Source organism: Triticum aestivum, chromosome 1A (genome assembly GCF_018294505.1).
Source record: "Triticum aestivum cultivar Chinese Spring chromosome 1A, IWGSC CS RefSeq v2.1, whole genome shotgun sequence".
NCBI lineage: Eukaryota > Viridiplantae > Streptophyta > Magnoliopsida > Poales > Poaceae > Triticum > Triticum aestivum.
In genome coordinates this window covers 8,232,289-8,248,035 of record NC_057794.1, presented here as the reverse complement: position 1 = coordinate 8,248,035, position 15,747 = coordinate 8,232,289, and the positions used below count along the sequence as shown (strand labels likewise).

Below are 15,747 nucleotides of genomic sequence, written 5' to 3'. Positions count from 1 at the left end.
TGGTAAACATCATCCCATTAACTGTTTGTCAGATGCGGGATTGGACAAGAGATTGGGATAATTGTTGGATTAAGCCTTAAGGATTGATCGATCACATATAAATTTTATCGTTTTTTCTCATCCAGCCTTTTCAACTGTTTTTATTTTCGTTGTCCTGGTTTCTTCTCGGTTGAATAATGAATCTTTTTTAATATACATTGAACTTATTTAATATACAATGAATACTTTTTTAATATACAGTGGACATTTTTTAATATAAAATGACCATTTTTTAAATACACACCGAGCATTTATTTAAATAGACACATAGCATTTTTAAACACTGCCTGGACATGCTTTTAATATATTTAGTTTTTAGTTACACTATAAACTTGTTCCGAATTTTTAACAAGTTTAAAATATATTTCCTTTTCAGAAAATAAAAAACTGTAAACTCATGCCTCCGGCCTATAAGCTGTTGTCGCCACTAGGCTTACAGATTGGGCAGCCCAATAAATTTTATGTGTGAGCAAGCAGCCTGTAGCGGCCTCACCCACATTTTTTTGCCTTTTTTATTTTTTCTTTGTTTTTTACTTTTCTATTTCACCTTTTACTTGAAAATATCGTTTAGGTGATTTTAAAAAGTGCTCCCATCTTTAAAATAATATTCATGATGTGCACAAATGAGTTCATATATTTAATAATGTGAGCATATTTTGGAAAAAAAACCCTCAAAAATAAAAAAGTGAACATGAAGTTTTAAGAAATGAAAACATCTTTGTAAAAGTGTTCACGTATAGAAATAGTTCATGTACTTTGGAAACATTCATGTAAATTGATGTAACTAAAAACTTTCTCACGTATTTCTAAAATATGTTCATGCATCTAATAACATGTTCATGTATTAAGAAAAAGATTTTAGTCGTGTTTTCAAAATAATGTTCATGCATTTAGGAAAACAAATGTACATGAAATTTTAAAAAGTGTTCATGTAATTTTGAAAAAAAAGTCATGTAATTTAAATATGACATGTTTCAGGAAAATGTTCATCTTTTCCTTAACATGTAAATAAAAATAAAATAAAAAATAAAAAATAGAGAAAAAGGTTATATAAAAAGTTAAACTAAGAAAATAGAAAATATAAAAATAAAATCTAGGAAAACTAGCAAGAAAAAAAGAAAAGGGGAAAATAAAAATGCCAAAAAGATTAAATGACATGGCTATTGTTCTAATTCTGAAGATCCCCCATCCCAAGGATATGAAGGATTTTAGACCAATTAGCCTATGCAACGTCGTGTATAAAATTATTTCCAAATGTCTGGTAAATAGAGTCTGGCCGCTCTTGACGGGTCTTATTTCGGAAAATCAAATTGTTTTTATCCCTATACGTTTAATCTTTGATAACTCTATCACAACTTTTGAGTCTATCCATCATATACAGTGTTAGAGGAATTATGCCCCGGCACTCTGTGTGTACAAATTGGATCGCTCAAAATCCAATGATCGTGTTGAGTGGGAGTTTTTGGAGAAGGCATTGCTTAAATGGAGCTTTTCTCAAGCATGGATGTCCGGGATTATGGTGTGTGTATTCTCAGTAAAATAGGTTCAGTTGGAAAATTCTTGAACCTTTCACTCCTTCATGTGGTCTACGCCAAGGTAATCCGTTATCTCATTTTTTATTCCTTTTTGTTGCTGATGCTTTATCTATGTTGATCAACTAAACTATGGAGGAGATGGTCTTCAAGGAGTCTGGTATCTATAGAAGAGCACCGTTATTTTGCATCTCTTTTTTCCGAATGATTCTTTGTTATTCTTCCATGCTTCTGAGTAGAAGGTGGTGTTGGTAAAGGGCTTTTTGAACACTACTTATGCTTCATCGACGGGTCAGCTCATAAATCCTTCCAAGTGTTTCATCATTTTCTCTGATAATTCTTCTGCCAGCGGTATCTGAGGAAGTAAAAAAAAATTGACGCGATGCATCAGATTTTTGAGCCCAAGTATTTGGGGCTTCGTGTCCCAAAGGGGAGAAGACATAAAGGGATATTTGAAACGGTACAAGCAGCATTAAGTAGAAGACTTGTTGACTAGAGTAACAAATACATGTCTTCAGGTAGCAAAGAGCGGTTAATTAAAGTAGTGGCTCAAGCCATCCCCACATATGTGATGAGTGCTAATCGTCCTGACGGCATCGATTTGTGATAATCTCAAAAGGCTTATGTGACAGTATTTGCGGGGAGTGAGAAAATCAAAATGTAAGATGGCATGCTTGAGTTGGAACAAGATGGTGCTTCCTTAGGGTAAAGATGGAATGGGTTTCCGCGACATGAGAGCTTTTAACCAAGCTCTTCTCGCAAAGTAGGCATGGTAGTTACTTGATACCCCTAACAGTTTATGTGTCTGCTTGCTAAGCGCAAAATATTATCCCAATGGTAATCATATCTTGATATAGGCCGATTCCAGGGAAGCTTTATATGTTGACCTTAACATGGGCTGGTTTGAATCGTTCGACATATGGACAACTGGTTACAATGATTAATTAGATCGTTGATGTTCAATAGGGAAGTTTATTCGGCTTAAGATCCGACGGGAAGAGAATGAGTGGCCGATCATGTGGCAAACTATAGTCACACAGCCCCTGTCCTTTATGTATTGAGGAACTTGTGCCTCTCGATTGTAACTCTATACTTTGAATAAAACTCGTTATTGCCGTGGGTAATAAAAAAAAAGGTGCACTTGGATATTGTGCGACCTGGCTAGGTGTAGGTCTAGCCTGCGCATGGTTTCTTGGATGGTGACAATGTCAATCTCTCTCCCGGAGCTCGATCGTCTGAGCTCCCATCTCTTTGCTTGGCATTGGCTCCCTTCTAGTGGGAGCACTGGCCATTCGGGTGGCATCCTTTTAGGTGCGAATGATGCCACCTTCGAGGTGGGTAGCATGGATTGAGGCCAGTTCTTTGTTAGCATGGAACTCTTTGAGCGGGCGCTTAACTTCAAGTGGGAGGTCATCATCGTCTACGGCCCTGCTGACAACAGTAGGTCCATCTCCTTCCTTGAGGAGCTCCACCGGAAGGTCTCGGCGGCCTCGCTTCCGGTAGTGGTTGGCGGTGACTTTAACCTTCTCCGGTTCGTAGAGGACAAGAGCAACTCGAACGTTAACTTGGCGCGGATGCAGATGTTTAATGACTGCATTGCTGACCTCGGTCTCCGTGAGATTGATAGGATTGGTTCCAGATTTACCTGGACCAATCGCCAGGCCTCCCCGGCCCAGTCCGTCCTGGACCGGGTCCTAGTTTCCCGAGAATGGGACCTCCGCTGCTCCCTTGCTTCCCTCCGGGCCATCACCCGGGATTGGCTCCGATCACGTCCCCCTTCCCCTGTCCTCCATCGACGAGCGGCCACCGATCCCCCCTCGGTTCTGGTTTGAGACTTTCTGGCTGTCCCAGACTGGATTCATGGAGGCGGTTGCTGCACGCTAGGTGGTGCTGCACGCTGGGTGCAGGCTCGAGCCCACCCTCATCCCCGTCCCCCCGTGGCCATAGACTCATGGCACTTCTGTGCCAAGCGGGGCCGACAGTTCATGAAGCGTTGGGTGCCAACCTGGGGCGTGACCTCCGCGAACACAAGTAGGCCCTCCTGTCTGCCATCCAGGCATTAGACATGCGTGCCGACGCGACCGGCCTCTCTCCTGACGAGTGGCTATCCCGGTATGACTTGGAATACCAACTCTCCGTCATCTACTCCGATGAGGAGGCCTATTGGCGCCTTCGTGGCGCTCAAAAATGGGTGTTGAAGGGCGATGCGAACACGTCATACTTTCATGCCATTGCGAATGGCCGTCGTAGACGCAACACCATCCCCCTCCTCTGGGACAGTCCAACTCTCCTCCAGTCCCCCCGTGACATCCGGGCCCATGTTGATGGGTTTTATAGGACCCTGTTCTCCGCTGCTCCTAGGAGCGGCCTCTCTTTGGCTCTCGACTGCTGGATCGGCCCCCAGTTGGTCTCCGTCCCTGAGAACGCGGCCCTCACGGCCCCCTTCTCCGAGAGCGAGATTTGGGCCGCCATTAAAGGCATGAACCCTACCTCGGCACCGGGACCTGATGGCCTTCCGGTCAAATTCTTCCAGACCTTTTGGAATGTGATTAAACCTGATATCATGGCCATCTTCGACGAGTTCTACGTTGGGTTTATCGACCTCGGACGCCTCAACTATGGGATCATCTCGCTTATCCCCAAGGTCCCTGGGGCTTCCGACATTCGCCAGTTCCGCCCGATCACGGTCATCAACGTGGTTTCAGATTCTGGCGAAAGGGTTTGCCAATAGGGTGACCCTGCTAGCGGACCGCATTACTCACCCCAACCAGTCTGCCTTTATTCAAGGTCGGTATATCCTGGATGGGGTGCTAGTTCTTCACGAAGTCCTCCATGAGGTTCGCTCTAAGCACCTCAAAGTGGTGTTCCTGAAAATCTATTTTCATAAAGCCTACGACACGGTCAGTTGGCCCTTCCTTCGGGAAGTTCTGCTCCGGAAAGGTTTTGACGACCGTTGGGTCTCTAGAGTGATGCAGATGATCTCCTATGGTCGCACTGCTGTGAACATCAATGGAGAGATCGGCCCTTACTTCCCAACATCCTGTGGGGTTAAGCAAGGTGACCCCTTCTCCCCATTCTTGTTCAATATGGTGGTGGATGCGCTTGCCACCATTCTGGATAAGGCTAAGGCCGCGGGCCATATTCGTGGGATCACCCCCCACCTGGCCGGCAGATCCGGGATCTCCCTCCTCGAGTATGCCGACGACACCATCATCATGGTCGAAGGCTCGGAGATGGACATATCCAACCTCAAGTTCCTCCTCCTCTGTTTCCAACAAATGTCTGGCCTCAAGATAAACTTCGACAGGAGTGATGTAATGGTGATGGGCTATTCTCCGGCTGAGTGTCTGTCCATTGCCAACCGGCTTAACTGCCGCCTGGGCTCCTTCCCCACGACATACTTGGGGACGCTCATTAGTGACTCCCGGCTCTCCGTCGCAGACTTGCGCCCGACCGTGGCCAAGCTTCAAACGCGCATCGAGCCATGGCAGGGTAGGTGGTTGTCAAAGGCGGCGCGGACAATTCTCATTAACTCATCCCTCTCCAGCCTCCACTTGTTCCTCATGAGCTTCTACAGCCTTCACGAGACTCTGCACCATGAGATCGCCAAAGTCCAGTCTCGTTTCTATTGGGCTGGCGACAACAATAAGCAAAAATACCATATGGTCAGTTGGCTTGACATTTGCAAGCCCAGGGAACAAGGAGGCCTCGGTATTATGTGCTCTAAGCGCATGAATATCGCCCTCCTATCCCGCTGGCTCTGGCGCATCTCGCAAGGTCACGGTGGCCTCTGGCTCGACATCATCCGGAACAAGTACCTGCGTGGAAAACCCCTCGCCTTCTGTCAGAGATCGGGCGGCTCCCAGTTCTGGCAGTCGGTCGTCCAACTTCTACCTGTTCTCCGCATTGGGACCTCCATCTCGGTGGGCTCCGGGGCGGCGACTTTGTCCTGGTTTGATCGGTGGGCCGGAGACACTCCCTTTGCTATGCGATTCCCCGGCCTCTTCTCCATCGCTGCCGACCCTTTGATCTCTGTTGGGAGGGCCCTTATTGATTCAGGGCGCCTCGCTTTTCGGAGGCCATTTGGGCCCCCGGATTCCGCCGCGTGGCATGAGTTACTGGATTGCGTCGCTCTCCACGAGCCGATGGTGGATGGTGGCCCAGACCAGCTTTGGCGGCCGCTTAGCCGCCCTCAGGACCGCGACGCGATCTCTGCCTCCATCGCCGACCTCCGCTCGATGGACGTCTGTCTGTCGCCGCCGCCCCCGCCGGAACCTGACTAGGCGCTTGTCTGGCTCTCCGGCGCTTTTATTTTATTTTAATTGGGCTTGTTGAGTTGTGCCCTCAGCAGAACCTCTGTACTTCTTTGTGAGACTTGGGTGTGTGTGGACTAGTCCGTGTATGTGTGTTCTCTGACGGTTTGCTTTATTTATAAAGCGGGGCGAAAGCCTTTTTCGGTAGGTCTAGCCTGGGTGTGTATATGTGATTGATCAGAGTAATTGGCACCAGGGCAGAATAAGTCGGATTAGAAAAGGTCATCTATCACGCTACTAGCAGAGTTGAGTGCAAGCTAGTACATGGTGGAGTGAATGAAGTCTAGGCCAGACCATTGGAATAATCCAAATCTTGTTGTGGTTGCAACCGTCTCGCCAAAGAAGGCAGGTCAGAGAGGGGTTTGGGCCGGGGTGCTCCATGTGGTCGGTAGTTACTAGAGTCACATACTAGTCCCGACCCCGTCAATATAAAACCCCCATGGAGCCATCTCACTCACTCAACCACACAAGCAACGACGGAGCTATGTGGTGCATATTTGGACAAACGGGCCGGCCTGGCCCGGCACGGCCCGCCAGGGCACAATTACTATACGGGACATGTTGTGCCGGCCCACGTGCTGCGCCCCCAGGTCCAGGCACGGCCCAGTTAGTAAACGGGCCGGCACGTTGGCCCGTTTAGCATGGTGGCCGCATATTTTCAGCCTGTTATTTGACGCACTGAGCGTTTTTAGCCTATTTTTACATGTTGGGCCATATATAGATGTATAAAAAAATAAAAAACTTAATCGGGCTGTGTCGTGCCGGCCCGCGTGCTCAGCCTCCAGACCCAGGCACGGCCCAGGGCGCGTGCCGGTCCCGGATCGTTTAGCCCGTGCCGTGCCTGGCCCAAGGCGGGCCATGCCGGTGTGCTCATGGGCCGACCCCCAAAAAATGTCCCATTTGGCTAGCTATAATGTGGTGGAGTGGGGGCAGTGCCCCCCTCCACCCACCCCAGCCCTGGAGATGGGCGCCCTGTCCTGCGGTCACAGGATCTTCAGCATGCCCTAGCGTTTTGGTTGCATGTCCAGCTTACGAACCAGGCACACGAGCTACGGGTCAAGCTTGAATTTCGATGTGATAACATGTACTTATCAGGGTTCTGGAACCGTGTTGGTGGCTGGTTCGCCTTCGCGATCAAGGAGGCTGCTTTTTGCCTGGCTCGACTTTTTGGAAAGGGCATTACCACAAAGGCCTGGGCTACGTCGGCCTCAACAGCACCCTGGCATTCACGCACATGAACACTCTGGCCAACTTTTGGCCAAGGTACGCGGAAGATACAAGCCTCTAAGACTGCAAAGGCTGTATCTCACTTATCGCGAGTCTTCTTTCATTCTTGCCTGAAGTGTCTACAGTCGAGGGCCGATCCATTCGCGCATACGTAAAATGAGTAGACAAGAGAAAAAGGAGTGCATCACTACTAGACACTAGGCCACCATCTAATTCGTGTCAACATAGTAGTTCGCGGCCTTGTTAAAGAAAAAGAACCGGTTTTTCAATGGTTTTCCGGTTTTATTCTTCTTTTTTCATCGGTTTTTCTTTGTTTCTTTCTGTGTTATTACTAGGTTTTTTTCACTTTTTTTCTTTTTTCTTTGGTTTTATTTTTTCCTCATTTTTCAAAGCTTTTCTTTTGTTTTCATACGGGTTTTCATTATTTTTCTATACAAATTTTGGTACATATCTAATATATTTTTCTACGACATGTTTAATATTTTCAAATACAACATTAACATTTATAGAATACATGGTCAACATTTTTTCTATGCACATTTAACATTTTCCAGATGCATGATTAATACTTTCCAAATACTAGATTGGCATTTTTTAAATACATGAAAAATATTTGTTTATACACATTTTACATTTTTTTCAAATCCTTGATTAAAAAATTTCAGATACAAGTTTTACATTTATTAAATACATGGTCAACAGTTTTTTTACACATTTAACATTTTTTAAATGCTTGATTAACATTTTTCAAATATAAGTTTAATAATTTTTTATACATGGTCAACATTTTTCTATACACATCTAACATTTTTCCGATGTTTGATTAACATTTTTCTCAAATACTTGTTTAACATTTTCTTTCAAATGCTTGGATTACCATTTTTTCAATACATGATCAACTTTTTTCCCACACATAACATATTTTTGTATACATTTTTCGTAACCATGAGAAATATTTTTCTACATACATTTAATTTTTTTCTTGCTTGATTAACTCTTTCCAAATACTAGATTGACATTTTATTAATACATGGACAACAATTTTTCTATCCACAGTTAATATATTTTTCAACTGCTTGATTAACATTTTTCAATTACAAGTTTAACATTTTCTTAATGCATGGACAACATGTTTTTTACACACTTAACATTTTTCTTAATTAACATTTTTCAAATGATTAATTAACATTTTTCAAATACAAGTTTAACTTTTTTTAATACATTGTCAACATTTTTCAATACACATTTAACATTTATTCAAATGTTTGATTAACATTTTCTCAAATACTTGCTTAACAATTTTTCAAATGCTTGGGTTAACATTTTTGAAATACATGATAAATGTTTTTCACACACATTATGTATTTTTTGTATACATTTTTCTTACACATGAGAAATATTTTTCTATGTACATGTAACATTTTTTAAATGCTTGGTTAACATTAAAAAACTATTTAAAGAGTTTTCATAATATATTATTTAGAATATTTGGAAGTATAAACGAAACTAGAAAAGCACTTGCTTTTTATTTTGGAAATATTAAAGTGTTTTCCACATATGTTTTCTGTTTTCTTTGTTTTTTCTTCAGTCCCTTCAGTTTTTTGTTTTTTTCTCATTTTCTTTCCTTTTCTTTTGTTTTCTCTCGGAGTTTCATTGCTTTTGTATATACTTTTTGGTATATGTCAAATACATTTTTGTAATAACGTTTAGTATTTTAAAATATAAGATTAACATTTATTGAACATACACTGAACATTTTTCTGAATCTTGATTAACATTTTTCAAATACCAGATTTAAATAAATTATACATGATCAACATTTTTGCATACACATTTTACATTTTTTCAAATACAAGTTTTGCATTTATTCAATACATGGTCAATATTTTTTCTATGTACATTTAACATTTTTTCACATGCTTCGTTAACACTTTCCGAATAGTAGATTGACATTTTATTAATCCATGGTCAACATTTTTTTATACACATTTAACATTTTTTTCCTTTGATTAACATTTTTCAAACAGGTTAAACATATTCTGAATTCATGGTCAACATTTTCTTAAACACATTTCATACATTTCAAATGTTTGATTAACATTTTTCACATACAAGCTTAACATTTTTTTAATACACGGTCGAAGATTTTCAATACACATTTAACATGTTTTTAAATAATTTTTAACATTTTTTCAAATGCTTGGATTAACATTTTTCAAATACACGATCAACTTTTTTCACACGCATTATATATTTTTTGTATCCATTCTTTGTACACATGAGAAACATTTTCTCTATGCTCATTTATATTTTTCAAATGTTTAACATTCTTTTGAAATGTTTTAGGTAAAGTATTTTTGTAATATATTTATTTATAATATATGGAAGTATAAATGAAAGTAAAAAAGGAAAACATAATACCTGAAAACCAAATAAAAAACAAGGCAATGGCCTCTCGCGCACTGGGCTGGCCCATACGCTCGCGCGACTGCATGGAGCTTCAGCGGGTCAAAAGGTTTCCTCGCTATAAGCAAGGTATAGGCGCACCCCTCCCAGAGGCTTCCCTACATCCGCCGAGCCGTCTCTGAGTTGTGGGAGCAACTAACCAAGGGTTACCCCTTGCGGGAGGCCTGCAAGGGTCATTTTTGGTAGGCTGAGACCACGTCAATTGGCTCGCTCTAAGTCACTGTCACCGTGTGCTGGGCGTTCCCTTGAGATTTTTTTAATTTTATATTGATGTACGCGTTTTCGGGTTTTAGATGTTTTCTATTGCTTTCCCTAAGTTTGAAGGAAAAGAGTTGGAAAAAAATAGCATGGAAAATATTGTTTTTCCACAAGAGGCACATTTTGCTTATGGGAGAGGCATGACATTTTTTTTCTTCTGTGAGATGCACTGATTTGCTTCTCGTGGACATCGGTGCCTATTTCTACACGACAGACGCTTAATTAATCGCCTACCCAATACAAATAAACACCAGTGCTTAAGAAAAGCCTGATTTATTTCTCTAAGTACCTCCCCTAAGCACTTTGCATTGTACAAGGCCTTAGGTTGGCTAAATTTTCTTGGGTCGATGAGGTGAAACCGTACGTCTCCTAATAAACGATGTCAAAAAATGAATAAAGTCATGGGTTTTGTTTACAAACAAAAACGCTTCAGGCTTAGTCGAGCAACCGGAGCCGTTGGATCCTGACGTGAGCTTCGATGTTGACCGTCCGTTAACTGAAGAAGAGTGGAACGCTTGTAACTAACTGACGAAGGTGACACCAGGAGGAGCAGAGTGGCCTGACACTTCCAACCGTCGTCGCGCGCGTCTCCGGTGAACTTGTTGCTTGGCCGGAGAGAGACGGCCGGGCAAGACCATGACGCGCGAACGGGCGGCGTCGATGTCTCTGGCCGGCCTCACGCCCGCGGTGCCAATGAGGAGGTGGATGGGGATGACTGCACCGGAGACAACGGGAACCGATGACGGATCCCATCCCATTGATCCCATGTTGCTGCTGCAAGCTTGTGTCCGCCATCGATCTCAGCCTCGACCCTCGAGGCCATGGCGGCGGCTCCATGATGACGGGCTTCTTCCCCCAGCTGCTGCTCCGTGGCGCAGTAAGATCTCCTCTCCTCCTTCCGCGTGTATACACGCCTCCAAGGTATGATGAAATGCCCCTCCCTATGGCCCTCAGTGTGAAAAACTGTTTTTTTTTACATAGTGTGAAAAATTGTTATGAACACGCGACTTCCTTCCAGTTGTCGTAAACGGTTCACACACATAGTTTTGAAGCCTCTTGATCGGTCTTCGTTGTCTCAAAAACAACTCAATACTCAAAACCGGAGGGGGTATAAAACAGGTTCAGGACTTGAGGTTCCTGTCATGGGGACGGAGATGGAACCGGGTTTCTTTCATGGCAAAACCCCGCGGGTTGCCATCTTGATCAGTCTTTTAAGTGTGCTACGTGCACCCGTATCAACCTTAATAATTAATAAATCATGAAAGCTCTGCTGACTTGACCTCTCTTGATATTTTGCCGACTTCTCCTGATATTTTCATCTTGGCTCCTCTACCCACATGATTACTATGCTAGCAGAAGCAATCGGAACTCAGCTAGAGTTAGCAAAAACACTAGAGGCAGCTTAGGCAGGCTGGCAGGCAGAAGCTTAGCGCCATGACGTCGACCCCCTCGCAATCCCGGCTGAGTCCATTGCTAACTCTAAGACTACTACTTCTCCTTGCAGCAGCAGCAACCCAGCGGTTGATCCTGCAGGGCGGTGCTGGTGCTGAAGAGCAGGAGCAGCAGCGTCGACCCATCACGCTTGAGGGTTGCCAGGCCATGTGTGGCAACATCAGCATCCCCTTCCCGTTCGGCATAAAGCCTGGATGCTTCGTCAAGGGCTTCCAGGTCACCTGCAACGACTCATTCGACCCACCTCGCGTCTTCCTCTTCTACAACAGGACGGCAGTAACATACTGCTACAACGAGATGGGCGAGGGCGCGTACTCGGCGAGCATGTTGGAACCGACGCTGAAGAGGAGGTGGGAAGCACCGGTGGAACTCATGGACATATCGATTGCCAAGAGCGAGGCACGGGCGTACGGACTAGTGAGATCCGACTGCAGCACGAATGCGCTCGACCACCTGCTGAAGCTTCAGGTTACGTGGCTGCGTGAGCCATTCTACCTGTCGGAGAAGCGCAACGTTCTCATCAGTGTCGGCTTCGGTGTCGAAGCTAGGATGGGCAGCGGCTTACTGGGCTCGACGAGCTACGATACGACATGCTATTCAACAGTCGGGTAAGCCTCCCCTGCGCCATATATGTGCATTCTTTCGTTCGTCTTAAACTCTTAATACATATCCTTTGTGCATCTTATCGTACTATAAGAAAGAGGTAAAATTTACTCCTAAGTACTAGGAATTACTGAATTGGGAGAGCCAGCAACGTTGCGAATTATTACTGAATGAGATTTTTGTGCCAGCCCTACCTGCGAGGTCGCCTTTTCAAAAGGAAGCATCCTCACCTCGTTTGGTGTGACATTCGAACCAGAGAATAACACTTTTTGGGAAAATTCTCCCTGCTCCTACGGCATGGTGGTGGAGAGCTCGTGGTACAACTTCTCTGAGGAGGACAGGCGCGGCTACGAGGTGCTATCCAACAAGTACTCGAGGGGTGTCCCCGTGGTGCTCGATTTCGCCTTTAGGGATGGTTCATGTCCGTATGCGGACTGCTCTGTCCGTCCAGGCTACAGGTGCGTCAACGGCAACAGCTCCTGTGTCAATGCAACCAGTGCCGAAGGCTATTTCTGCAAGTGCTGGGAACATTACGATGGCAACCCTTACATTCCTAATGGATGCCAAGGTATGTACACGATGAATTTACTTACATTTGTTGAATCCTGCGGACCGTTGCTCAAGCATTTTTGGTAGTATTTCTTTTACAATTGGCTACTAGATCAAGCCTACACATACTTAATCCTTTTCTCCTACACATACTTAATCCTTTTCTATCAGACATCAACGAGTGCGAGCTCCGGGAACAAAATACCGATCTCCGTGATTTGTATCCTTGTGATGGGATCTGTAAGAACAGGCTGGGAGGCTATGACTGTAGATGCAAACCCGGAATGAAAGGGGACGCCATAAAAGGAACATGTACGGAGAAATTCCCCCTAGCAGCAAAGGTGGTTGTGGGTAAAGCACTAATCTTTTTTATTCAGAAAATTTAAGAGTTTCATTATCTCTCTGCCTCTGCATGTTGGATGCACACAGCCACCATGATTTGTTAAACGCAGAGTACAATAGGTGGCCAGCATCGGCGTAACCATGACCACGAGAAATACAATGACAAAAAAGTACAATACTCAAAGTGATGTTTGCCTAATCTAGTCCACCAGCCTGTGTATTCTTGATGTTAGCTAAGTTGCACTTTAAATTTTCATATTCCTTCTTTTTGGGAGAAACGTTGCATGAGAGTTATTTTGGAGAATGTAGATACCAGAAACAAAAATAAATTGAATTTATCATTATGATGTAGTCAAAAAAAATTGAAAGTTTGATTGTTGTTATGATTTTAAATAATTGAATTCGGTACTTCAAAATCAAATGTGCACATTTTTCTTGACTAATACCCCCCTCTATTCCTATTCTTATGGTGCATAACTTTTCCCACGACAATGTCTGCTTGTTTCTTAATGAATTGAGTTTGAGAATTGATGTAGAAATTACGCGTGGCAATAATTGTGAAGTCCTTTATCATCCAGGTTCTGGGTTGCCGATAATGATAAATTCAGTATGTACTTCCTGTAGCTGTAGCTTCAGTTTCGATCGCATAAGTCTTATATACTCCCTCTGTCCAGAAACAAGTGTCGTTGACTTAGTACAACTTTGCACTAAAGGGGACACTTATTTTAGGACGAGGGAGTACTACTTTAGAAAAATCAGGTTACTTACTAGTTATGTAATTATTTACTTAGTGATTATGCAGAAATAGCATGTCAATTTAATTGAACATTCTATCATGTAAGTGTAATGCTATCTTGGTAACTGTATATATGAAGATCTGAACATGAGTAAACTTAAAGCTTGACTACTTTGCACTTTATCAGGCCTTGCTGCTATGATTGTTGTCTCTGTCCTCATGGTTATGGTCCATCAACTCCTAAAATTCAAAAGGTTCTATGAACAAAATGGTGGTCCGGTACTAAAAGGTGTAAAGAACATAAGGATCTATACAAGGAAACAAATGAAACAAATGACAAATAACTACAAGCGTGTAGTTGGAGAGGGTCATTTTGGCAAGGTATATCTGGGGACTCTGAAAGACAAACAAAAGGTGGCTATAAAGAAGTCCATCGAGGTTGACAAGCACATGAAGAAGGAGTTCACTGATGAGGTTATAATCCAGTCTGCGATGAGACACAAGAACATTGTCATGCTCCTAGGCTGCTGCTTAGAGGTGGATGTTCCCATGTTGGTGTACGAGTTCGTAGCGAGAGGGAGTCTGTATGATGTCCTCTTCAAGTGCAGAGATAAGATTCTAGTGGGCACACGACTGAGGATTGCTGTCGGGTCAGCCGAAGGCTTGACATACATGCATTCAGCAGGGGAGAGCACAATCCGTCATGGTGATGCTAAATCTGCCAATATCCTTCTCGACGAAAAGTTCAGCCCAAAAGTTTCAGACTTTGGGACATCAAAGCTACTCGCGAGAGGAAAAGCCGAGATGACAGAACATGTCATTGGGGACATGAGCTACATTGATCCGGTATATATGGAGCAAGGGATCGTTACACAGAAGAGCGATGTCTACGGCTTCGGAGTTGTCCTCATAGAACTTATCACAAGGAGGCCTGCAACATATGATGCTGAGAGGAGCTATGTTGCAAATTTTGTTGAAGCTTGTCTAGCAAAAAGAGCAAGAAACTTTATTGATAACGATGTTACAAGTGAGGCGGATATCAATCTCTTGGAAATGGTTAGCAGGGTCGCCGTGGATTGTCTAAAGCCCAATCCAGAAGAACGACAAGATATGAAACATGTAGAGCACCGCCTCCTTGAGATTGTTGCACAGTCTGAAGATCATAGTCAGGAGAGGGACTACAAGGGAGATTTTAGTCCGGCACCAGATGATGTTGCTTTGCTTAAAGGCTTGGGAGAATAAATTATCCTCTACCAATGTTTTTACATTTTTTACTCAATTATGTAATGGTTTGATTGCGTTGAGACATCAAGACATTAGACTATGTAGCAATTTTATTCATGTGACATTTTCCTTGGTGACAGGAAATGTAGGATCTAATTGTTGTGGATTTATTATGAGGTATAAACAGACATGACAGCAAGGTGTGCATCACAATGATGTAGAGGTAGGGGTCACCCTGTTTTCGACAAAAACAGACACGCCACCTCACCATTGATTTTGTATGTGAAATTCCTTTGGTCTAAAGCTTAAGGATGCCGTGCTGAAGCAAATTTGATGACCATGGCCCACAGGTCAGTTCCAACGTGGCCAGCAGGTGTCGTGCCAAGTCACCATTTATGCGGCCATCTCATCGTTCCAGCTCACTAGCCAACTCCAGGTATTATGGAATAATAAGTGTGCCAAGTAGAATAATAAGTGTGCCAGCTCACTAGCCAACAGGGTTAGCTTTAGCTTTCTCCATAGTTCATTTCCCCCAAAAAACACCACTTTTTGAATTGTTAGATTGTTAATGGGTTTAAACAGGATTAAACGGCACGTGACTCTAGAGGCAGAAGTTGAGAGGCGCATTAATGTGGGGTGAGTTGCCGCCGCCAATCACCGGAGAAGTGACAGCCCTATGGCGCGGATGAAGAACAGTGGTTTAAGATAGAAGGAGCGAGGAGGGGGGCGACGACAAGGCAAGAGAGAGGGCGCTACATGGAAGAAGAAAAATGATTCCATGTCTAACTGGACAGTGCTATCTTTCCTAAGAGAAGAACTGACACTGCTACCACCCAGTTTTTGGGCTATTGGTTGCTTGCAATCACTGTTTGGGCCACGTCGCATGAACTTTTAAAGCACCTCCAAGTCAGGCCCACTAGGAAAGGCTGAATCGGTTGTTTCCAATGAGCCAGACTCGAGCGATATAAGCCACTCAAATTCATTTGTGATAAGCTGAATGGCTGCC

At 43.7% G+C, this 15,747-nt stretch overlaps 1 protein-coding gene across 1 annotated transcript; it reads left to right on the top strand.

The window, feature by feature from the left end:
• Nucleotides 1–11,184: 11,184 nt before the first annotated feature.
• On the top strand, nt 11,185–14,931 carry LOC123185098 (wall-associated receptor kinase 3). Its single transcript, XM_044597101.1, has 4 exons — nt 11,185–11,895; nt 12,079–12,458; nt 12,611–12,790; nt 13,705–14,931. The coding sequence occupies exons 1-4, from the start codon at nt 11,270–11,272 to the stop codon at nt 14,757–14,759; spliced, it is 2,241 nt and encodes a 746-aa protein (XP_044453036.1). The 5' UTR covers nt 11,185–11,269; the 3' UTR covers nt 14,760–14,931.
• Nucleotides 14,932–15,747: the final 816 nt, after the last annotated feature.

Bases quoted from the DNA above. Each gene is read 5' to 3' on its own strand.
- LOC123185098 (XM_044597101.1), top strand. From the start codon at position 11,270: ATGACGTCGACCCCCTCGCAATCCCGGCTGAGTCCATTGCTAACTCTA. The intron at 11,896-12,078 runs GTAAGCCTCCCC...TTTTTGTGCCAG, and splicing joins ACATGCTATTCAACAGTCGG to CCCTACCTGCGAGGTCGCCT. The intron at 12,791-13,704 runs GTAAAGCACTAA...GCACTTTATCAG, and splicing joins AGCAGCAAAGGTGGTTGTGG to GCCTTGCTGCTATGATTGTT.